The sequence below is a fragment of the Indicator indicator genome, chromosome 16 (genome assembly GCF_027791375.1).
Source record: "Indicator indicator isolate 239-I01 chromosome 16, UM_Iind_1.1, whole genome shotgun sequence".
NCBI classification, from domain to species: domain Eukaryota; kingdom Metazoa; phylum Chordata; class Aves; order Piciformes; family Indicatoridae; genus Indicator; species Indicator indicator.
This window is the reverse complement of record NC_072025.1, coordinates 7,631,701-7,657,707: the sequence shown is the minus strand read 5'-3', so window position 1 is coordinate 7,657,707 and position 26,007 is coordinate 7,631,701. Positions and strand designations below refer to the sequence as shown.

General features: G+C 38.0%; 1 protein-coding gene across 1 annotated transcript in view; it reads right to left on the bottom strand.

Moving 5' to 3' along the window:
• Positions 1 to 26,007, bottom strand: part of THSD4 (thrombospondin type 1 domain containing 4) — a 226,809-nt gene that overhangs the window by 126,884 nt on the left and 73,918 nt on the right. The window contains exon 6 of the mRNA XM_054388088.1: positions 12,324 to 12,460. Within this exon, the coding sequence (XP_054244063.1) occupies positions 12,324 to 12,460 (137 nt within the window). The remainder of the gene's footprint in view (positions 1 to 12,323; positions 12,461 to 26,007) is intronic.

The window sequence follows — 26,007 nt, the reverse complement described above, 5'->3', positions numbered from 1 at the left end:
TCAAGGGAACATCATCAGTGCCCCTTGCTCATGTTGCTTTGGATCAAGAAAGCTGCTAGAAAAATTAAAAGAGCTATTCTGAAGGATGACATTTTTCTTAAAGGTCAATTTCTTTTAGGAAGATCATTTTCTGATATGAATAAAATCAATACTCAAGCTACATCTAGTTACTGATATTGAAATTTAACATTAATACAGATAAACAGAGATAAAATAATTGTATAACCCTTCACCCACAGCAAATTAAATGCAATGTGATTAAATCTCTATCTGTGGCAATTCCAGGATACATTATTTCTTACTTGACATGAACAAGCATCATAGCAACAGGCGGTTACGGGTTTTTAGCTAATTTGCAATAATGTGGTCTTGCATCCAACCCCTAAAGTACTTTCAAACCTTAGCAAATATCAGTTGATTCAAAGCAGTGTTTTTTTCAAGCTTTTCGCTGTACCACACATACTGCACACCTATGTGAAATACACACATTTCCTTTGCATACTTCCCAAGCTGTGTAGGACCTCAAAGTTCTCAATTATCTCCTCTACAGAATGGTCCTTCTTCCTGGTGTCACTGCAAATCTACAGCAGAATGATCTAGATTTGGTTCTGCTGCAATTATCATCAACAGAAGGATCAAGTCCGTTACAACGAGAGAATCCAAATTCTACCCTCTACATTCCACCCTACTAAACTGGGTAAAAAACTATGTGAAGAGAACAAGCCAATGACACACCTATGGTATAAAAAAACCTGTCTAGGAAAGCAAGGTTGCATTCATTCATTGCAACTGTGTGTCAAGAATGGTGAGAAGCATCTGCTTTGTAAGAACATGGATTTAACAGGAGTTAAGTGTCCTTCAATAATATTATAATAAGCAATTTCCACCTTGCATTTTGTAAGGTATCACCAATGCACACTTGAACCATCTGTACAAATTAATTAGATTTTTGTGTGAAACCCACATCTCTCATCAGAAAACAGCTTGGGATATAGAGAACAAACATGGACAGGAAAGGAGACAAAGTGCCTCTGTCACAGAAAAGTTTGGGAGTAGAGGACTGATTTTACTCATAACCACTTTCTGAAGTTTCTTAATAGTGTTTTGCAGATATTTTTCATTATTTACATAGGAACCAAACCAATATACACATTGCAGCTTCCATCATCATAGTTACTTGTTCATGTGTTCGTGAACTTGAGAATCGGTCAGACTGTGTACAAATAGCATCAACAACAGCCCAGTAACAGTAATTAGCAATCTCTGATATTTCTAATTTCTGTAAGGTCCACATCCTGGCAAAGCATAGTTATTAAAATTATAGGCACAGATGTAGAATGGAAAGTGAAAGGCGATGTCTGCAGAAACATTTTGTGTTTTATAGAAGAAACCAGATTTTTGTTTCAAAGTCATCTTCCCCTGCTATGAGATATATACATACTTATGTTTCTAATTTCCACTACACAGTGTTTGTTAAAGCTACACACAAGCCAAACTACACTAAAATACTGCCAGTGAACTATTAGGATTGCTTGACTTTGGGCACAACAACTTTAACATTGGCCAAATTCGCGCTGCATGAAATGCACTTAGATGGCAGGTTAAGCTGCCTCAAACTACAAAGCTAACAATGTCATGTGGCAGATATTACCAATGCATTTAAATGCACCATAATTTAAAAAGAAAATATATCAAGTTCAATGCATGTGTTCTAGTACATTTTTACAAGAGGCTTTGCACAGATCAGGTCATTGTTTGTTACAAGGAGGGAACAGGATGCAATTCACAAATATTTTGTTGACTTCTCTCTTGAACAAGGTATAAATACTCTTGTTCAAAGATACCATATTGTCAGAATTCCAGGAAACTGGATTAACGCATCACTGACAACAACATAGTATATTCCTGTGACAGCTGAGGAGCTGTGGCCATAAAAAGGATTAAATACATCAATCTTACGGAATAACATCACATTTGTTCTGTATTGTCCAAATGGTTATGCTATTTATGACAAAGTGAAAAGCCTGTTGTTACAATAAAATATTTGGGCCCCAAAGCAAGACACAGATTTGCAAATCAACAGAATTTTTTAGTAAGGGTCTGAACTCAACTCACTGGGATATTGTGAAGTCTGAGACATTCAGCATATAATCTAGTCAGTTATTTCTCTCCCTCAGCAATTATGGAAGCGGAGAATGTACATTACTTTAAATGAAAACTAAAATTATCATACATTCATGTGTCTCTAGTCTGCAGGACTTCAAAAAAAGTCAAACACCTTGGCACTTGTAAAAAAATAAAATCAAAAACAACCCCAATAGTGTCAATATTTACATGTCAGATTCACTGCAAAGTCACAAGAAAGTCTGGCCACTTTCAAGTTCTGTTAAAAATTCAATTTCAACCAAGTTTGGACAAGCTTGTTTTGATCTAGCTGTACACTGTTTTACAACCTCTGATCTAATTTTGTTAAATTTAACACACTGAGGTGGTACCAGATGACATCCAGAACACTTTTTTTTGAGTTTTGGAGGAAAGCTCAAAACCCTTATGGGAAAACTTAACCAACATGAAATTTAAACTGAAGGGGACTCTGCATATACTCCTGTGAAACTAAATTGTACTGTAAACATCTTGTAAACATGAGCTTCTGCATCAAAATTGAACATCTGGTCTCATCAAAGGGTTATGACTCATTCTTGCTCTCACTGAGAGTATTCTCCTACACCTTCGCTTTGCTCAACTTCCTGCAGATTACTGTGGTCAAAACATAGGAAGTACACAAAAAATGGTTTATTACAACGAACTGCACCACTTTGTTACTAATTCAGTCACTATGAACATTTTACTACTGCTATCTCACAAATTGTATTTCATCTATAAAACAAAGATTTGTAACACTGTTCCCATTTTTGTGAGATGGAGAATCTATGCACCAAAAGCACATTTGGGACACGCGTGAATCATGTGAAGAAAACAAGAACTCTCCAGTAACTGCCTAAGTGTCTCTTCTTTAACACATGCACTACTGCAAATTTTATTTATTTCTGTGTTCCTAACACAGTTATACCTTTTTTTGATGGCCTTTGTTTAACACAGTAAGACAATGCTTCAAGCATATTTAGTTCAAAAAGGCCCCTTAATTATTTCTCTGGGTGCATCTATGTACGTGTGCAAATGCTTGTACAAAAAGAAAAGATATGCACGAACAGAACTATTGTCTCTAAGTATCCTCCTCCTAAGGACTTACTCATGTGACAAATTTGTCCATCCCAGTCTACTAAAATGATAATTTTTCTTTTAACAGAAGTGCCTAAAAAAACACTGGATTCTTTCCAGGTTCTGAAGTTCTACATTATAATGTACTTAAATAAAAATAAAACCTAAATACTTCATTTCCTGCAGACCAGATTTCCAAGACTGCTGTTCCAGATTCATGTTGAAACAGGTATTTTGGAATATTCTGCTACAGTTCTTATTAGTATTTTCAGTTTTCTCCTAAGAATCAAAACAAAATTAAGCATGCATTTATTATTTGGCTCCTTAGTAAAAACTATCTTAGGTCAAATACATTTTTTCTACACCATCATCACTTTCTAAAAATTCTTCTACTTACATTAAGACATCTGTGTTATTGGCTCCCGGTCATTTATTATTATTTTTAGCAGTTTTTTACTTAGCAAAAAAAAAAATCCTACACTGCCTAAAATTCCAATGTTTCTGAAATGACCAAATTGAAATAAAATGTCAATCTTATCTCACTAGTAAGTCATTAGAATACTACCCATATTAAGCTGTGACCAGTTTGTATATCAGTACTGTAAAAGAAATTGTGAGCAAACTCTTAGCAACAGACATACTTTCATATTATATTTTTAAGAACTCTGACTTTTAAGATGAGCTCTGAAATACCACTAGTCAGCTGCATAATTGCTTGCACTGCACTAGCACAAAGAAGGTACAGCCACAAACCAGCACCACGTTACCAACTACGAACAGCTGATCACGAGACCATAGACATGGAAGACTGTGGATTCAAATTGGCAGAGAAAGCAACAACAACATCAAGAGGAAAATGAAACACTAATTCCATTTGTTGTTTCAATGATTTAGCAATTTTTAGCTCCCACCTCAAAAATCCTCTCACATGCAAACCTTTATTTTTCCTCATAAACATTCATACATAGCTTCCCTCCTACTTCATGACCCCATCTGGCATGTGAACATTTCAATCTACTAATGTCGTCTCTAGCATTCATACATTGCCTATTAGTTGTTTTTGCTTTTTTAACTTCAATTAACTTTACTGCACATTCCAAACCCACTGCAGGTTACCAGATAATAATTACAAGAAGAACTTTTATTTTTGTAAATGATACAACACACAGTCTTCAGTGAGAAAGTTCCCCTATCCAACATTTCCCTGAGACAATGGCACAAAACTGATACAGCCCAACTCTGAACTGACTGATACCTCACAGCTTCTACTGACAGAAATCCAACAGATATAGAATAAGTTCAAATATCATTCAGTCTACTAGGGGACTACTGACAATGTCTAATTCTAGGCATCTAATCAAAGTTCCAGGATAACTTTTTATTCCTTTGCAGAGAAGCATCTATAAGCCCTCTTTGGGAATCCTAACCCAATCACCCCATTGAGATGATGAAAGCCACATGACATGAAATTTCCAAGCTCTGATCTCTAGCACAAGAAACATGGTCCAGTCAAGTAACAGAGAAAAACTCTGTAACTGAAAACACAGATCAGGGTGTTACTGAATGTTTCTTAACAAACATTCTCAGCATCCTTTGATAGTAGTATATTACTATATTACAAGACTTGTTTCTTTTAAAGCATGGTTGGTGCAGAACATGACTCTGCTGGGAGAATTACTAAATTGCATGCACTGCTGTTTGTACTGTGAATTCAAAACAATCAAGTTCATCTGTCTCATTTCCTACCCAGCAAACACTGCCAATTACAGCCTTCAGAAAGACACTTAAAATTACTATCAAGCAAAAAGAGAAACTTCAAACAAGAAAGTCAAAACTAAAAGGACTGTCATTAAAAAAAGATACTATAACTAAAACACTGGAAGAAAGGTCTAAAAGAAATGAAAACTATTACTGAAGGGAATTATAGGGGTTAGTTTACTTTTCAGCTGTTAGAATCATCAGCTGTCTTTGGAGTCATAGAGAAAGTCAGCAGCACCCAAGAGCAAGAATTTGATTATTCCATACTAGGGACTACTGCCAGATTAATAAACAAACCTGACTTCATTTGCAGCCTGACTATATATTGATCTATTTAATCAGGAAAAAAGTCCGATACCCAACAACATACAATATTCTTACTTTCTATTCCATTAGTATCTCCAGAATTTTTGAAATCTTCCAATTTTTAGATTTTAGACATTTTTTTAAATAATGTATAATTCCAAAACTACTTCAGAGAGAAGAGTATCTCAAATGAAGTAAGATTCCCTGTGTCACTTAATCATCACAGATTCATAGATTCATAGAATACCAGGTTGAAAAGGACCTCAAGGATCATCTAGTCCAACCTTTCAGGGTAAGAATATAGTTTCAGTGAGATGGCCCAGCATCCTATCAGGGTGAGCCTTGAAACGGTCTAATGTAGGGTAATCCAACACCTCCCTCAGGTTTGTTTGGTCTTGGCTTTTTATAAATGTTACAGTTTTCATTTAATTTTGGTTTTCTATAATTGTGTAACACTGTAACAGTAAGAAATAATAAAATTGGAAATTTGAGGGTTTTTTTAAAATCTTCATAGTTACACAAGGAAGTTGTTCCCTCTTTGCCATTTAAAAAAATTGACTAGATAATATGATGTAAGAGAAAAATATACATTTCATGCAATTATAAGCATCAGTTAACCTTAACTACACATTCTATTGCTATGCTACAGAACTTGAACTGAAAAATAAAATTTTTAGAAATTTTATTAATCCCGAGCAGGACATTTTTCAAGATTGCGATTTTACCTCAGATAACTGACAATGGAAATTTTTATCACTTCCGGGAAAAAAGGCTGTTTATACTTAAGAGCTGTAAGCCAAATTTTAATGTTACTGAACTTTGTTGTGTCTTTTCACAAGTTTCTTGTCAGGCTGTAGTTCAACAAAATAGTGAAATCATTCTTTGGGTTCCCAAGTGCTGGAGAACAATAGAATTACGAAGTGCAAATCTTAAATAAATACATATATTAAATCAAATTAATTTTTAAAAAAATCATGCCTGCATCAGGTTATTTCAGTGGGTTTTATTCCATAACTATACTGCATTAACTTAAACTGAATGAAGAACAGTTTGTACCCCACAACTGGCTTTAAACTAGGGGGAAAAAACAAACCAAAACAGCACTATCAAAAATGCTGTATTGTATGGGCTTAATAAATATGTTGTGTGCCACTGTAAGTAACATCTGACTCTGATAACATCTGTGTTACTGGGTTATTTATAGTAAGACTAAAGAGTGCAGAACTACATATTCAGAGAGCAGCTTCAGGGAAGTGTGAAGAGCTCCATCCTTTGGCTTGTGAGGTCTTTCTCTGAACAAGAGGCTGATAGACAAGGGGAGAAGAACAAATATACAGATGTAGTGCTTTATTCATTTGGTTGAACTTAACTGACTTGAATGCTATGCTATTCACCGTTTCCTATCATCAGATTTTACATCAGTTTTAGCTGAGGTCAAAGGTAGCGAAGTTATCCTTTCAGTATGTTTTACATGCAGTGATTGCACCTGCTGTGTATCAGCTATCAAAACCAACTTGAATTAGGACATGGTCAAAGATCATACACCAAAAACAACTGCAGTATTGCTTTATAAATGGAGGATGGCAGAAAGATTTTTTTTTTAGACAGTGAGGTCAAGAAAGTTTGTAGAGGTGAGCCTTACAGAGGCTCACTGTCTGTAAAACACTTAACAGAAAAACATGTAAAAAAGGGAAGAAGTGGGAAAGGGGATTATTTCTTAGCTTCCAAGAAACTGATTCTTCCATAACACCTTAGTAATGCCAGGCAGGTGTCTCCCAGTGCAATGCTTTCCAATAGGAAGTCATTATGAAGAGGAATAATGAAGAGCCCTACTTACAACAGCCAACAAATTACAATGATATGTATGAAAAGGCAGAGAGAAGGAGACCACATTCTATTGTAACTGTACTTTTTTCCACTTTTATGGTACATTTTACAAATAAACATTTTTCCTTGAAAGAAAAAGCCCCCAGCAGAGAATCCGTACATAGTATGACCAAAACTAAATAGAGATCTGGCAAAAAACAACGTTTTTGCCTCTTTGAGTAAATCCTACCCACTCCTTGAAAAGGTTTGAGCTCAGGACATGGTGTCCTCAGCTACTATTGACAGAAAGAATACACAAAAATAACAAAAAAAGCAAGCCTTGAATATTAACAAACTAGAGATTTAATTTTCATTTGCATCTGAAATGAATTTCAGCATCTGAATGCTTTTAGGAGATTTACCATGCTTGGCTATGCTTCCTGTGGATGACTTAAGTTACCTCCCTATAAAGTTCACAAGGATTTCAACATCTATTGCGGGGTTTTTTTCTTAAAAAGCAAGTAAAATGTTTATTGACAGGCATTTTGCTACTGAAGTTACTCGCTGTGTGCATTTTAAAACTGCTCCATTATTTTCAGTTAACTTCAGATATAACCAGGAGATAAAAATAAACGACAACGCAAGACGAAATGTAATAAAATAATCAAGACACAAAATACTTGTTCCGGGTACCTTTAGAAGACTGCTACAGTTCCCACCCAAACGAAGTTTCATGTGAAATGCTCCATAATACTTTTGCAAAGTGCGCCCCTGCGTGGTAACTAACATCTCTGCAAAACCAATTTGCTTCAGAGCTCACAAATAACTTTTTTTCTGTCTCCAAAACTACAATAAGTCAGTGCTCACACCTGCCCAAGTATTGGAAAAGACTTCTTCTAAGAGAAGTGTCCTAAATATGTGCACAAAACACATGCAGCATACTTCCACATAGATACATTTAGTAAACTACGGCCAAAGCCAAACATTAAGAGCATTCTTGACTCATACTTTATTTATACTATATTTATTTATCAAAACTTCCTCAATATTCTACTTGCATTTTTATTCTAAACTTTAAAACTACTGACTACTGACTATGATCATCCCACTCACCCCATAAGAAATAAAAGGATACACTAGTTTAAAACAATTAGAAAAAAATACCTCAAAATAGGAAAACACACCCACTCCTGGCTAAAGAGCAAGTTGATAAAACCCCATTTGAAGGCATTCTTTAACTTAAGAGCACTGTGAAAACTGAGTGAGGAGAGAGGTAGTAAATGTATTAAAAGAAAGGAGACATACTCATTAATACCACACTTAGTAACCATCTGTGGCACTAAATAAAAATACAGAAAAAAAAGCTGAATTCAATAAGACTGTTAATGAAAAAGTTCTTTCAATTTCCAAAATTCATCAGAAAGAACATTGTTAAAATGTGTAGAAAAACAGTTTTACACAGAAATAATAAAACGGATTATTAAGATCACTGTTACACTTCTTTCTTATGCACAGGTAGAATAGCACCCAGTTCTTGTTTTGCTCAGGTTTTTTTCAAAATTATGTAATTTGCTTTAGAAGGTTTCATTTCATTAGCATTCAGAGTCCAGTCTACACCAGGAAGGATATAATCATTTCAGTGATGAATGAGTGAACTTTTTCAGCAGTACTTGCGTTATCATATATGCCAGTTACCGCAATGTCATATACAAGTAAAAAAGTGAGGGGGGAAAAAAGATCAACAAACAAATGAGGATATTTTATCGTTAAAACATACTAAGTTTTGTTAAAGAACTACCTCCGCAAAGTTCACTTTTACATATCACCTCTTATGATGGACAAGTTTTTACTTTTAACTCTGGAGGCCAGCTGATCAAAACAGTGATAGTGAAAAAAGACACTCTTCTGGAAGGGAACAGTTACTGGGATGCTGTTCTGAGGTCCTCAGAAATATACTCTCATTCTAACCTCCTTGCACAATATTGTAATGGCCACAACAGCCAGGCTTTAAGAAGGACTTTTGTACATGATACTAGTTTTTAAGTCTTCTCTTATGCTATAGTTTATCTTTGCTGATAAGACTAAACATTTTTTTTAGTTTTAAAAGGCTATTCTATCTGACACTGGTCAACAACTCAAAAATGAGGGAACTGATGTTAAACATTCTGTTTTTGACATTAATACAAGGTATTAACAAGGTTACAAGTTACTAGTACAAGGTTAACAGGTATGACTGTTTTTAGTATACTGAGAACTCCTAACTACTGCTACTTGTGGCTGCCTTGCATAATGTTGTAGATGGTTAAGAAATGAGAAATAACTTACTTCATACAGATAAAAGTAAACTTGTCTCTATCCAATTTGTTATTCCATTGCTAAGTTATTTTTATTATAGCAACGTTTTCCATCCTTTGTTTCTAAGAATAAAGTAAACTGAAAACCCCAATCTGAAACAATGGTCCTGAGAACAAAGCTGATCATGTTTTTTTACACAAGGGTATTATTATTATTATGGCAATGCAGCAAAATGTCCAACAGAGGGTGACAGAGACCATAAATTTGTTTGATGCTTAAATTATCTGACTTTTTTTTTTTTTAATTAAAATGTGCTCTTAAGGAAGAGCAATCTACTAAAAGAGCTGAATAAGCTTCATTACTTGAGAAACACTTTCACTTAACCGTAAATGTTGGTGACTTTTCAGTAAAATAGTCTCCTGAGCATATGACAATATGATACTTCAACTATTTAATTCTCTACTTACTACATTCTTTGGTTACATTCATGTTCACTCTACAGCATGTATCACTGTTAAGTAAAATTATTTTATTTCTTTTTAATAGTTTTGCTGCTCACAAAAGTGGGACACAAAATTTCCAAGAGAGTCCAACTCAATATTCACTTGTGTATCAGATTTGTTAATCTTTAAATCACAGGGAATATAAGATTTTTATATACGGAACAGATAAAAAAGGGAACAAGATAAGTAATTTAATACAGATGAAACTATGCTGAAACATGAAGTACTTTTAAGAAGAATGAAACATATCCCATCTGCCATATTATTAACTTCCCTCAAATGCAAACTTGCTATTGACTATTTTCAAGTTTCATCAAAGATGTAGCATTGACTTTCTAAACTTAAACCACAGAAATCTTTAAAATAAAGAGTAACTGAGTCAATAATGACAGTGCTTCAAAGTACAACGAAGCTGTAATATAGCGTTTTGCTTTAGTTTGATACATGTATCTCTGAATAATCTCTCCAATACTAACTCAAGATTTTGAAACAAAGTGGTGTAGTACACACACAAAAATATCTCAGCATGGTGGAAGAGGTCAAGTCTCTTCCAGCTGACATCCACCTTACAATTCTATTGAGGTTGCAAGTAATGAGTAGGAGTCAATTGCTACAGAGCCTAAGAACTAATCATAGAAAGCTGGAAAACATCTGAATTAAGTTCCTCTTCAGAAGAAAAAATACAAACATTTTAATATATCAGTCAGATGTCTCTCAAAGTCTCCCAACTTCAGCCTTCTGCACTAGTTAATACTACTGCATATGACACCTCTGTCAAGCTGCTCAACTTCTCCCAGTTCATACTCTTGTTCTACTTTGCTGTAGTGAGAACCACTACAAAGTGTACAGAGTGAAAAATGCCTTTATCTGCTTTAATCTTGGCTTTCCATGGTAATTTATTGGTTATAAACTGCTGAGCAACAGTACGGAACATGTTCTATTCAATTCTCTGAGAATGGCAGACTACATCACTTCACTGAGCATTAAGCAAGCATTACTGAGGAACATCTTATATAGATATCATTTTGATTTTTAGATCTATTTTCAAGAACATAGGAAAAATGAAAGGAAAAAAAAAAACAAAGAAACCCAAAACACTACAGCCCAGGAATCCTTAGCTTTAACAGAAGACTATGAGAAGATCTTGCTGGTGTGGGAGGGTAACAGAACAGATGGAGTCAGGTTCTCAGACCTGTGCAGTGCTTGGTTGAGAGACAAAACGCATAAGCTGCACTATAGGGAATTCAGCTGAATATGAGGAAAAAAATTCTGCCATGGCATGGCTCTAATGGAACCTGGAAAAGGCCATAAAAGTTATCTGATACAGCAGGCCCTAGTACTTTACAGCTTCCCAGGTACCTTACAATCTGAATTACTCTACAATTCTATTAATTCCAAGTTACACAGACAGAGTATGGATTCACATCCTGCGTTTATGTGTAGTTTTGGTAAGAGACATTCTACACATGCAATGGGTGATTTTTAGAATTCAGAACACTTTCCTACTAGGTCACTGGGCATGCAGGGGAAAAAGGTTGTATTTATAACTGATTTCCTCTGGCAAACCAACTATTAAATCTGGATTTGGCATTTCACTATTTGAGTTCATGACTCACAACTGGCCCACTTCTGCTACTTTTGGCAACATACATGGAAAACATCAGCCAAGTGTCAAATGCCCCTTGCAATAAATTTATTTCACTAATCTTACTTGAAAGACAGCAAACAATTTTATTTTTTCCCTAAACACCTCATCATTTTGTTTACAATTTCTACATCTTGCACAAATCACTGTGTTTAGTTGTTACAAAGGGAATCTATCCAGCAGACTGCAAAAAGCCAACATAGACTCCTTTGGACCCCCTTGAAAAACAATCGTTCACTCAAGTATTTTCTAAGAGAATGTCGTTGCTGGTTAAATGGACAGATAGTAAGACCTGATTCTTAAAAATGGCAAACATGGACCAATCAGAAAAGTTACAGTAAAACCAGCTAAACAGTAATCAAAACAGACACATAACTGACTGCAATCATTAAGTTGCAGAATGAAACAATATCTCCACTTTAATTGAAGAAATACAACACATTTTTATTCGAGAGAAATGAAATGTTGTGATTATTTCATAGAATCTCTTCTGTAGATAACTAAATATGTGGAAAAGGCTCAATGGTAGTCACTTAATTGAGACCAAAACACCTTCTGAATCCAGCCCTTCAGCATTCCATAGTTTGTTCTCAGTAGACAGAAACACTAGTTAAGAAATAAACCCTGCAATAATATAGTCAACATTTTTCACACCCGGTTTTATTTTAAAAAAGAAAAAAGAGAGAAGTTAAAAGATTCCATTTCAGAGCTGCAGCCATACCAGCCTCTTACAGAAATTAACTATGGCATAGACAGTCTACAAGCAGACTTGCTGAAAATAACAGCCTTACCTTGCACTGCCCTGCCACACAGATTGAAGTCCCATTTTGGTCACAGGGTGTCCCATCTATCACCTTTTCAGCTTGTCTCACATAGAATCGGTAGCCTATTGCACGGCAATTCAGCTCACACTTCTGACTTCCCTTAACTGTGGAAAGACACAGAAGTCACCATTATGAAGACCACAGAAGTATTTTTAAATATTAAAAGGACATTAAATTAACACTAAGGTTTGACAGGCAGAAGCAAATAGGCAAACTAAATGTAATGTGAATGACTACATCAAATGAATGGTGATTAAGAAACCAACCCCAAAGTAAGCCTTCCAACACACCTGAGGAAAATGTAACAGTATGTCAGTTTTTAAAGACAGGTATTTTCCTAAATGACCAACAGCAGTTTTAGTTTTCTTTAAAAATTGCCTAATCTAGTCTTCCTAAAGCATAATAACATGTTATGGTATTTCAAAACTCCTAAGTGTCAAAAAAAAATCACAGTGTAAACAGAACCCAATTAAGCTCACACAGTCATTGGTCAGGTCACATCAAATAAACACACTAAGAAAACAAGCTAAATCTAATTTTTTTTTCTCTCTTTTTATTTCCACTTCATTTTTAAAAGATGCACTTTAGTGACTACTACTTAGTCCAAAAGAAAATTAATAACCCCTTTTTTAATTTTAAAAATAGATAAAAATAGACAAAATTCAAATCCCTGTGATCTCTGTTGACATGCAAGAACCAGAAGGAACTCAGTCCACTGAATTCTAGGCGAGATAAAGGCAGAAGACAAGAAACAGTTATCTTCTCCTGTGAAAATCTGTTACTTAAACAGATACAGCCTACCACTCCACATAACCTATGTTATCAAGTCTGTTAACACATTTGTGTAGTCTTTAGAATCATCTTACCAGGCTGAAGCTACACACAGTTCATTACCTCTGTTTCCCCAACTGAAATAATAATACCACCTGTTTATTTCCAACCAAGAGTAGCACTGTTACACAGTGGCAGTGAGGTACAAACATAATCCCCTTTTCTTCTGACAATACTTTCCTTGCTGCCAAAATCAAAGCCTAAAATTCTCCAGAGTTCACCACAATTCAGTTCACACCCTGTAATGTAACTGAAAGCCAGTACTTAATCTGTCAAAGGAGATACCATACACATTAGCTGCTCAAATAGGAAGGCATTCCTAGGATTTTCTACTTGACTTATCTTTTTGACTCTTCAGTTTAGACATAACAAATAGCTAAAATAAATACATGCAATTATTTTACATTTATAGTTAACATCTGTTTTCTGTAAAAATAACAAACCTTGAGTTCAATTTTAAGTTACCCCTTGTGTGGACACAGGATTAGTGCAGACCTGTTCTGAAATTTGGATCCCAGATTTCCTCTCACTATGTAATTGCCACTCATATACATCTATTGCATCTGGCAATCTTTTAATAAAATCCTCAAAAATCATTACTAATTTTAAGTGTTTTCAGAGTTCCCTTTTTGCAGTACTACGCATACCATGTTCCATTAGGTAATTTTTCCATTGGGTATGTTTTAAAGAGATTCACTAGCTTATTATTCCAAGAACTTCTCTTGTTTGATGTTTTTTTCAAATGAAGTGTTTCCTGTAGTTCAGTCTCCAAGTATAACAGTAAGTTTTAATGATGAACTGAGTATTATTCTTAGCAGTTTACTCAGTTCACATATAACTGTTTTCCAAATTCTCAAATAAATATAATCCAGATCCAGTGATTCGTTACAATTGAAATCAGCTTGTCCTTTTCCATGTCTGAAAGCGTGCAACACTTAGAGCCTGCAACACTAGCTATCAAGCAGCACCTCTGCAGTGTACATTTTCTTATCTTCCCATTCCCTAAAATCAAGTCAAACCAGCCATTTAGGCTTTCTGAAATGTCCTTATCTTTTATGTTGACTCCCTTTAGTCCAAAGTATCCTGAAGTCTCACATTCTTATACTCCACAGAAGCATGATATTTTTTCCTGGACCTATCTCTTCCTCAATTTATTTGAAAGCTAAACCTATTGCACTGCTAATGCAGCATATTAACAACCACAAGCAGACTGAGCTTACTTGCTCTATAAAACATGACTCCTGTCTTGTAACTTTTGTCTTTCATTCCTTCTTATTAGAAACTTTTCCTATTCACACAAAATAAATACTAAAACAACCACAGGCTTTGACCAGTGCTTTAAGAGCTTTAACAATAAACATACATCAGAATAAAAGTTAGTATGAGCATCTTATGCCATAATCCTTTGGACTTCAATATTCAGATTCTTTAGATGAGCAAATGTAAGGCACCGCCATAGTTAGTGATATGCAAATTACTACTGCCTAAAGACAATGTTCCCAGCTGTCAAAGATCTGAAAAAACTTTCCTCTGAGAGCAAAATCTTGTAACTGAACTGTCCCTATTAAATGAGAGGCATTTCCCATTAGAATTTTGTGCAAGCATTGTGTATTTACTATGCATGAATTACAGCAGAACAATCACATTGTATAACAAGATATCACACTAGTAAAAAGTATTCCATTGCCTATTAGCGTCACACATATCCTGACACTCTCCCTTACCCAGCATTTTTCCACAACTCTTGAGTTTCAATAGTGGAAGCTGTGGGTCAAGCTACACTACTGACTTGGCAACTGGGCATAAAATGTCAATTAAACAATGAGCTGTGAAGTGAATGATTCCACACAGGCAACATGTTTTAGTACTATGTCATCCAATACCAGACTTTGCAAATGGGCCTATCTAACCTCAGGGAATACAGTAAAGCTTCTAGGTGAAGACCTTCCAATCCAGCTGGCAGCAAGATACATTTCCACTCAAAAATGGGCTCTTTCTAAGTGTAAGACACTTCACTATAGAGGTACTGTTTTACATGTCCCCCTAATGTATTTGGTTTTCATTCTCACACCCACCTTGGCACACCCAAGTCTGAGGAAATTCTCACTTAAATAGCGAACTTGAGTGAAATGTAATGCTACTGCACAGGTTCTGCCAGACATATTCATTATTGATTTAACTTAGGAAGGTGCCCTTAGTAAATAATCCTGGTAACTTACAATGTTTAGTTTTCATTTTACAGACTGAAAAGGTACCTAAATCAAAAAACCCAGTATATTTCTTATGCCTTCACCAAACTAGTCTTAAGTACCTCAGGGATATCCTGAGATTTTCTGAACTACAAAACAAGTCCTTTGTTGAAACTTATCTGCCACCCTTCCTTATGGGGAACAAGACCTAGGCAGGTAAGAATAGAGACCACAGCACAATTCTGCCACCTCCCACTACACCAGTAAAGGTGCCAAGTCCTCATGTTTAATTACCAACTGCATCTGTTCTGTATTACAAGACATGCAGGGAAAACTTTTGATCATAGATGAATCCTTTTACATATTCTTACAAGAAACAAAAGCCCTGCGGGTGGGCACTACTTCAGAAATCTCCACCCTTCCTGAGAGCTGAAAACCTCAAGTCTGTCACTAGCGGAAGTAACCAAAGTAAGTAAAAAAACCAACCTGCCTTCCAGGTAATTTCTCCTGTTTATTGAGAAATTAAAATTCACATACAGAACAGGTCTTGCACTGCATGTGTACTGACAAATTATGTATAAACCTGGAAAACAAGGAAACATGTTTTTCTTAAATGTTGTTTACCAAGTGCACACTCTAAGTCTCAGTCAAAATTAATGCAAGACTGGAGAAGTATGGGCAACCCATACAATAATTTATACTTGCTTTTATTCTCCTAAGAGTGATTTAATTCATTGAACTTAAATCACTATTAAATAGCAACACATTTCCTTTCCCCTATACAACCTGTTTAGATGCTTATTTGGGACTGTTTAGCCTGGAGAAGAGAAGGCTCAGGGGAGACCTCATTGCTGTCTACAATTACCTGAAGGGAGGTTGTAGCCAGGAGGGGTTTGGTCTCTTATCCCAGGCAACCAGCACCAGAACAAGAGGACACAGTCTCAAGCTGCGCCAGGGGAGGTTTAAGCTGGAGGTGAGGAGAAAGTTCTTCACAGAGAGAGTGGTTGGCCATTGGAATGTGCTGCCCAGGGAGGTGGTGGAGTCACCATCCCTGGAGGTGTTCAAGAGGGGATTGGACGTGTCACTTGGTGCCATGGTTTAGATAGGCATGAGGTTTAGGGTGACAGGTTGGACTCGATGATCCTTGAGGTCTCTTCCAACCTTCTTGATTCTTGATTCTAGACTGGGCTGTTCAAAGCCTAATCCTTAAACACTTCCAGGCAAGAGGTTTCCACAACATCTCTGGGCAACCTGTTCCAGAGTCTCACCATCATCATCGTAAAGAACTCCTTCCTAATGTCCAATGTATGTCTACCCTGCTCTAGGTTATTTCAGCGCAGCACAGAGAAAACTCAATCATGCAACCTGTCCACACATTTTTTAAAGGAAAACAAATGGAATGTAGATATTACCACACTATGACTAACGCTAGAGTCAGAACCAGGTCCTCAGAGGCATTTCAAGATAAGGTCTCTTCACTACCAGAGCTGCTGGGAAGCACGAACAAGCATGGAAACACCTGTCCTCAAAGAACAATCCTAAACTGCTTTCAATGCTACTGTTCGGAAAACACAGGTTTGTAAGAGGCCGTGGCGCGCTCCCTCAGAGGAGGCCTGGCAGGCCGCGCAGGCTCCGGCAGCGCAGCTACACCGCAGGAGAGGAGAGTAGTGAGCACACCAAGCCAAAACACTGCACTTCCTGATGGGGGAAAACTCGTGGGTGAGACACTAAAACAAACGGGACAACAAACAAATCCTCCCTGCAGCCGAGCTCCCTTTCTTCCCTCCGGAGGTGGTGCCGAGTCCAGCGCGACCTCTCCCACATCGCCCTGAGGCAGCCCACCGTGCTCCCGACCCTTCTTGAAGGTTCTGGGGGAGAGAAGCCTGGGTCGGCATGCCTGCTGAGGGAAGCTGTTCCCTCTGTCTCCACCTGCTTGAGAGGGCAATTTATCTTTCCTCTGTAGGAGCTCTGCAAAATTTATTCTATCCCACATCAGTTTTAGCCCTCATTGATTTCATTAAATGAGAAGTTTAAGAAATCAATATCCTCAGAAAATATTCATCCTACATACAGAAGATTTTGAATAGATCTGTTTGCACTCCATTGACAACATTTACAAACATTAAAACTGTACTGAAAGGCCGCTTCCCGGGCAAATTAAGTGCATTGTTTCTTACCTCATGCTCAGAGACACACAGCATGGCTTTCAGCAAAGTTCCCCCAAATTAATCTCACCTTCCCTTGGTGCTGGTCAAGAATGACACAACCCTTAAGAACAGGAGGGAAGAGGCCAAGGTAGCTGGGTCATAGCCCCTGAAAGGGGTCCTTTACCTGCCTGGTGTGAAAGCTTCTTCAGCCTAAATATTTTTAACTCCACCCTTTCACATCGGTGTCACTGTGTACATCTGCACACATTTCATCCTCCACAGGCCTAAAACCTCCCACCCCTGCAAAGGCCCAGACTCCTTCCTGCCACTCAGGCTTTCCTCTTCTGATCTCTTTCCCCTCTGCAGAAGGCCTAAAAGGCATTCGCCTCTCTGAAATCAGCAGCTCTATACCAGAGCATGTGTAAAGAGTGCTTTTGGACCTCATGTCAGCTACACTCTTCCTTCAGCTTCTTCTTCCAATGCATTCCATCATCTTCACTAACAAAATGCAGCAAGGAGGGAAACAGGTACAGGCCAAACCACTGGTAGAGATACTCAGCAGTGAGCTTGATGAGATACACAGAGAGTTCAACAGTCAGCTTACCAAGGAAAGGACATTCAATGTAATAATAATCTTAGGAAAAAAAATGTTACAAGAAAGAGCATTCAACTGGAAATCATTTGCCAGATAATATATTCAGGTGTTCAAAGGGAAATTAGAAATAGCCATGGAACCAAAAAAAAAAAAACAAAAACAAAAGCCACCAAAAACCAGGAAATAATGCACAAATCAAACAAAAATGCAACTGATCAGTAAACTAATGACACTATACAACCATACACTGGCAACCCTTACAAAATGTAGTAAGTTCCTCCTTTGTTTCAACTGTTGAGCATGCAAGCTACTTAGTGTATGGTCTGCATGCACATTAAATTTTCTACCACAGACAATGATAGCTGAAGGTGCAGTCAGAATAAATGCTACAACAAATTTCACATTTCCCATGCAATGAGTTAGGGATTGGAATGAACAAACTCTCCTTTATATTTCCTCAGTCCAAGTCTTAATTTAATGTGAGAACCAGACTCCCTGTTGTTATCTATATAGCAGTTCTAGTTCTCCACAGAATGCTTTTACCATTTGTCAGTTTTTCTGTTTGCCTAATCATCTAAAAATAGTCAATAACAAGCTCTGCAATTTGAGAAATATGCCTTGAGGGTGCCCATAGAGAAGTGGCATGAACACTCTTGGCAAGCAAGCATCACATTCATGCTAATACTACATTAAGGGATTAAGCAAATTTAAATTAAGCTTCATTCTGTGTGCACACTGCCTTGTAAAGTCAACTTCAGTGCTTCTCCATAAGGATCCAAGATACACTCATCCATGATGTGTCAGAATCAATTGTTCCAGAAACAAGCTGTATCTGCATAGCTTAGTTATTTTCATGGCCTAGCTTGCCATGGGCTGTAATTCAGTATTTGCTCACATGAAAAGCTAGGAGTGTAATGGGGCATAGCAGAAACTGGAAAGCCCTTTAAGAGAAGTGCTCATGTCTATCAACTTTAGTTAAAGCTTATCAATACTGTGGGATTTTGGTGATAGACTTGCAGGTTACTGACAGTTACACCACAGAAGCCCACAGGGCAGAGAAGATGGTAAAGGAGTCCAGCAAGTCTCAGGCTTCTGTATCCACTGTACCTGTTAGTAGGTCTACAGTTATAGTAAGTGTACAGGCTAATGTCACCTAAATAAAGCAGTGGCCTCTTCCATTCATGAGTTACAATTTAGTAAGTAGTGTACACACCAAGGCCAAACTTACAATTTTATGAAATTAAAGTTTATGTTTGAAGGTTTTATTTTCATAGAGGTAGGGCTTCAAGACACTTGTACATAGAGGAAAACAAAGACTGGTCCAGTGCACTACTAGCAGATGTCTAGTCCTTGATACACTATGCAACACACAGACCTAAATGTGACAATCCCATACTAAAAAGCACGCACCAGTGAACACCTGTGGTGCTCAGCATGGATGACAAGTGTGGGTGTACTACTAAATGCAGGCAACTTTGTTTATGCAGCTCCCTATACAAAGAACGGAAATATGCAGGAAACAAAAAATACCACATACTTTACAAAGGTTTTAAGAAAGCAAAAATACTTTATTTAAGGTTTCACTGTTGAGGAATTTCACTGGAGTACTGCAATGAATGCTTATAAGCTCTTCAGAAGGGATGGGCACCCTAGAGTGTGTCCAGAGAAGAGCAACAAGGCTGGTGGCAGGTTTGGAGGGCATGTCATATGAGGAGTGGCTGAGAGACTTGGGGTTGTTTAGTCTGGAGAAGAGAACTCCAAGGGGAGATCTTACTGCTCTCTACAACTACCTGAAAGGACGTTGCAGTGAGGCTGGTGTTGGTCGCTTCTCCCAAGTAACTAGTGATAGGACGAGAGGAAATGGGTTTACATTGTGCCAGAGGAGGTTTAGATTGGACATTAGGAAAAAACTTCTTTACTTGAGAGAGTGATAAGGCATTGGAACAGGCTGCCCAGACAGGTGGAGGTGTTCAAGAAGCATGTAGATGTGGAGCTTCAGGATATAGTTTAGTGGTCATGGTAGTTGCGTTATGGTTGGACTTGATCATCTTAAAGGTCTTTTTCAAGCTTAGTGATCCTATGATAATAGACTATGATGGCTTAGTTATCAGTGCTGAACATTAGTTCAAGCTTTGAAATTTAGTAATTTAGTATCAGGTCCATAACATAAAACTGATCCTGAATCCGATTTAATTTCCACTGACAGACAGTTAAAACTTTTTGAAGTGACTATAAAGGAAAACGCTTTTTACAGCAGTTACCTGTTGCCATATTTATAGTAATATCCAAACACTTTCCAAGAAATAATCATCATGTAACTACATTTGGTCTTTCCTACAGAAATACTAGTGTGGTGTAATCTGTTTTACTTGTGTCTCCTTTTGTCCTTATTAGGCTTGGGAACATCTCTTGACAATAACCAGAAAGAGTTGTGTTTATTTTTTGACTTTGTCCCTTTCAGTTCTGTTAACTTCTCACAAACTTATATTTCTCTGGCTCAGATTTTTTTGTTTCCCCAAAAATAATTTTCCATTCTTCATTCCAGTGATAGTGGAACATTTCCAGATTTTTTGTTACTTCTATTTTTCATTTTCTCATGTAATAAAGATGTTCATTACTTCACCTTATCTCAGCAACTTAATAGATATTTAAAATATTTTCTGCACTGAGGCTCAGCAGTAAGTTAAAAAAAAAATAGTCAAGCTTTTGTACAAAACTGCCCTAATATATCATGGTTTCTCCTAATAGGAGATCCAGTAACTTCTATGTTAGTCATGGGGAACTTTTTTAGGAAAGACAGGTCAAAAAGGCAAGGTGGTGCAGCTACTCTTTAGGTAAGAGAGCAACTACAGTGTATTGAGTTCTGTCCAGGGGCAAATGAAGAGCAAACTGAGAGTTTGTCAAAAGGGACCTGGGGATCTTGGTGGACAGAATGATGACCATGAGACAGCAATGTGCCCTTGTGGCCAAGAAGGCCAATGGCATCCTGTGGAGTATTAGAAGTGGTGTGGCTAGTGGGTTGAGAGAGGTCAATGATTGGACAAGGAGCAACAGGTGCAAGCTGCAGCTTAGGAGGTTCTGTGTGAACATAAGGGAAAATCTTTTCACTGTAAGGGTGACAGAGCATTGGAACTTGCTGCCCAGAGAGGTTGTGAAGTCTCCTTCTCTGGAGACAATCAAAACCTGCTGGCAGGTGTTCCTGTATGATCTAATGTAGGTGATCCTGCTCTGGATTTTGAATTACTTCTGTAAGAGTGAGACATCTAAAAAACTTTCTTAATCATAGAATCATAGAATAGAATCATAGAATCAAGAAGGCTGGAAGAGACCTCAAAGATCATCGAGTCCAACCTGTCACCCTAAACCTCATGACTATCTAAACCATGGCACCAAGTGCCACGTCCAATCCCCTCTTGAACACCTCCAGGGATGGTGACTCCACCACCTCCCTGGGCAGCACATTCCAATGGCCAACCACTCTCTCTGTGAAGAACTTTCTCCTCACCTCCAGCCTAAACCTCCCCTGGCGCAGCTTGAGACTGTGTCCTCTTGTTCTGGTGCTGGTTGCCTGGGAGAAGAGACCAATCCCCTCCTGGCTACAACCTCCCTTCAGGTAGTTGTAGACAGCAATAAGGTCTCCCCTGAGCCTCCTCTTCTCCAGGCTAAACAGTCCCAGCTCCCTCAGCCTCTCCTCATAGGGCTTGTGCTCAAGACCTCTCACCAGCCTCATTGCCCTTCTCTGGACATGCTCCAGCAATTCAACATCTTTCCTAAACTGAGGGGCCCAGAACTGGACACAGTACTCAAGGTGTGGCCTAACCAGTGCTGTGTACAGGGGTACAATGACCTCCCTGCTCCTGCTGGCCACACTATGCCTGATGCAGGCCAGGATGCCATTGGCTCTCTTGGCCACCTGGGCACACTGCTGGCTCATGTTCAGCTGCTGTCAACCAGTACCCCCAGGTCCCTTTCCACCTGGCTGCTCTCCAGCCACTCTGACCCCAGCCTGTAGCTCTGCAGGGGTTGTTGTGGCCAAAGTGGAGCACCCAGCACTTGGACTTGTTGAATGCCATCCTGTTGGACTCTGCCCATCTGTCCAGCCTGTCAAGCTCCCTCTGCAGAGCCCTTCTACCTTCTAACAGATGAACACCTGCTCCCAGCTTGGTGTCATCTGCAAATTTACTGATGATGGACTCAATCCCCTCATCCAGATCATCAACAAAGACATTGAACAGGATGAGGCCCAGCACTGATCCCTGGGGGACACCACTAGTGACAGGCTGCCAGCTGGATGTGGCACCATTCACCACCACTCTCTGGGCTCAGCCCTCCAGCCAGTTCCTAACCCAGCACAGAGTGCTGCTGTCCAAGCCACAGGCTGACAGCTTGGCCAGGAGTTTTCTGTGGGGGACAGTGTCAAAGGCCTTGCTGAAGTCCAGGTAGACTACATCCACAGCCTTTCCCACGTCCACCAGGCTGGTCACTGATCATAGAAGGAGATCAGGTTGGTGAGGCAGGACCTGCCCTTCCTAAATCCATGTTGGCTGTGCCTGATTCCTCGGCCATCCTTCAGGTGCACAGTGATTGCCCCCAAGACAATCTGCTCCATGATTTTCCCTGGCACTGAGGTCAGGCTGACAGGCCTGTAGTTCCCAGGTTCTTCTGTCCATCCCTTCTTGTGGATGGGCGTCACATTGGCCAGTTTCCAGTCTTCTGGGACCTCTCCAGTGAGCCAGGACTGGTGGAAAATGATGGAGAAAGGCTTGGCCAGCTCATCTGCCAGCTCTTTCAGCACCCTAGGATGAATCCCATCAGGTCCCATGGACTTGTGAATATCCAAGTGACTCAACAAGTCTCGAACTAATTCCACATGTTCAAATGTTATTTATTGTGGGGTTTTTTTGGAGTATGTTGAAATCATGATAACCCATACAACAAGGGATTTTGCACAGTAAGAGTAGCATAACTGCTTTGACATGAACATCAGGCATTACCAGGATATGTACTTTCCTGTGCTGGTGACAGCATTTATAAACATTGGGGAAATTCTACAAACATAATTATTGAGCTATAATTAAATAAAGCATCTATAAACAACTGTACCTGCTTCAAATCACTGTACATTGCAAGGTGGCCAGTCTTTCCCAGATGAGGATATTTTTTGTATCCTGTCAAAGCCTTTGAGAAACCACGACACAACTCTCAATTCCTTGCCTTTGCTGTTTCTTTGTTAATAATGATTTTCTTCAACTGGAGCTCAAAACTTGAGTTTTTCCACTTGAAATGTCAATGAATACATCCACTTTTGTCTAGAAAAACTTTAAGATGTGTTTGCTCATAACAATTTAAACTGTAGATGTCAAAGTGCTGTTGGCCTCAGTTCAGCAAAGCACTTAATCAAGTGGTTTTCAAAGTACCTGAATGGTGAGTACTGTTGGCTTCAGTAAAACTGCCACAAGTTATATGTCTAACAGTGGCACAAGGCCAGTATCCCTTTAAATAACATGACTAGGTAATATCGTTTCTACTGTAGACTTTTCCCAAATTTAAAGGGGGGTAAAAAAAAACAACACAACACAAACCCCTCCTAAAAGTGCCTGTTTTCACATCAGCCTTTCATTTGTTAGGCAGTCAGAATCCAGACTACCATTTGTCAGTCACTGAAGACAATGGCCACTGGGTGTCTCCACTGCCCAATGCAAACAACAATTAAAGATGTCAGACAGTGGAATGGGGGGGCAGTTATTTTAAAAATCATTTATCTGTATTTACAAGCCAGCACTTACACTGCGCATACCGTGCACAGCAGCCACACAGACTTGCACTCTCTGGCCCTCAGAACAGTCATGAAATGGCAGTTTGATGTGGACTGTGCTTCTGGTGAAGCTTTGAAAAACAGCTACCAGTATTAAAAATCAAAATTATGAAGATGTTGCTAGATAAACAGAAGAAAACCAAACAACAAATGCGTACGATCAAAACTATTTGCTTCCCTTTATATCCAGCACAGTTAAAATTCTATCAGTAAAACCCTCCTAAGCTGATAAGGTGAAGAACTGTACAAAACTTCAAGAGCAAGCAGTGCTTCTAACAGGTAGGGAAGTTTTCTTATCACCATTGTACTCTGTTGCTGACATACCTGGTTAATCCATATAAATTTGATTTAATTAACCATTTACTATATGTATGCTTCAATATCCCCTATAAACTGTAGAAAATAGACTATAAGGATTTCATAGAAGATGCTTTCTCTTATAGGAATATTATACATAATGTACTGAATCCAAAATTAAACATATTATTAAAGTACAAAGTGCAGAGAAAAAAAAACAAACACAAACTGATCTAAAGAATTTCATTTTCCTGTTGTTATTATTTTCTAGTACTAATCAGAAAAAAAGGAAACAAACAAAACAACTACAACAAAAAACACCACCACCAACGCTGCTACATGCAGTACAATTTCTCATCCAGAAAACACCAAAAAGTGTTTCATCCCATGAATTGCTGATGTCTTCATGAGGGAGGCTGGAGCTCTTAATCCCAAATACTATTGCCTTGGGATGTTCTGAAAGGATTTTGATATTGCTTTCTGTCTTTAAATGTTAAAAGAGCTGAGTAGTTCTCTTTTACTCTGGAATCTTTTTTTTTTTTTACTGGAATCTTACAGTATTTTGAAATATGAGTCTACCTCCATCAGCACACTAGTAGCCAAAAATTAATTTGCAAAGTCAAATAACATAGAATTGTTGTATAACATCAATACTTTGGTAACATTAGTAAAATCCTGCCTTCAGACTTTCCACCGAGTGCTTGGCCATTTTTATTCAAATTAAATTTCATGTCACACTTTGGAATAATAAATGCCAAAGGTAGATGAGAGAAAAGGAGATTCATGTTCAGGCTTGTGAAGCCCCCAGCAGCATTCCCGACAAAAAGCTTTCAGTAATCTCTTAAGGGAGTATATTTATGCTCTCAGAGCTAAGTGGTTTAGAAGTCTCACTCCTATTAAAACATCACTCTGTAATTGAATGCTAAAAATTCCCTAAGTAAAGCTTTTCATGAAAAGACCATGAATATAATACCCAGATCTCTAGCACATAATCATACTCCTACCAAGGATCCACAGAAAGTCTTCCCTCTTATTTGTGTATGGGTGGAGTTTTCAGGTAAACAGTGTACACTTACACACACATAAGAAGTCAATCCTCACTGAAGTGCATCCTGGCTTTTCCTCGATGTGAAAATAAAAATCTACCAAGCAGTCAAATGTGTCAGCAGTGGAAGGAGGGTAATGCAAGCTTTCAGCAGCTCATCCTCTTCTTTTCTGAATGACTGCCTGCTCTTCCAGTGAAAATAAGCTGGTTAAGTCCTTTAAGCAGCCTACTCAATGTCATGCCCAATCCATAGGAAGTAATCACAGATTTGGGGAAAAAAATCCACTAGAGGGTTTTGCACTATTATTCAATATCCAGACTAATAAAAGCAATTAAATATCCCTCCTCACTCAATACTCTCTTTTATTTAGCATTCTCCTAAATTCTAAAATACTCTGCAAATTAAAAAGCAGTGCTGCCATGAACAGGCACTACCCTATCTTTGCAAGGGAACAGCAAAATTGTATCTAATGCAATGATTGTATCTTTAAAGGAAACAGAGCAACATCAGAGAAAAAATACAGCAGTTCTCAAGTTGCATTAGCCACTATTATTCTGAAATTAATAATTACTGGACAAGAGATGTTGCCAAGCAAATGACCTATTCAGATAGATTCTGAGAAGATTACTGATGAAATAAATATTTTTAATTTTACAGCTCTCTCAGTGAGCTTCTGTTAAAATATACCCAAAGATACCAAGTATTTGTGCTAGATAAACTTTACATATGCT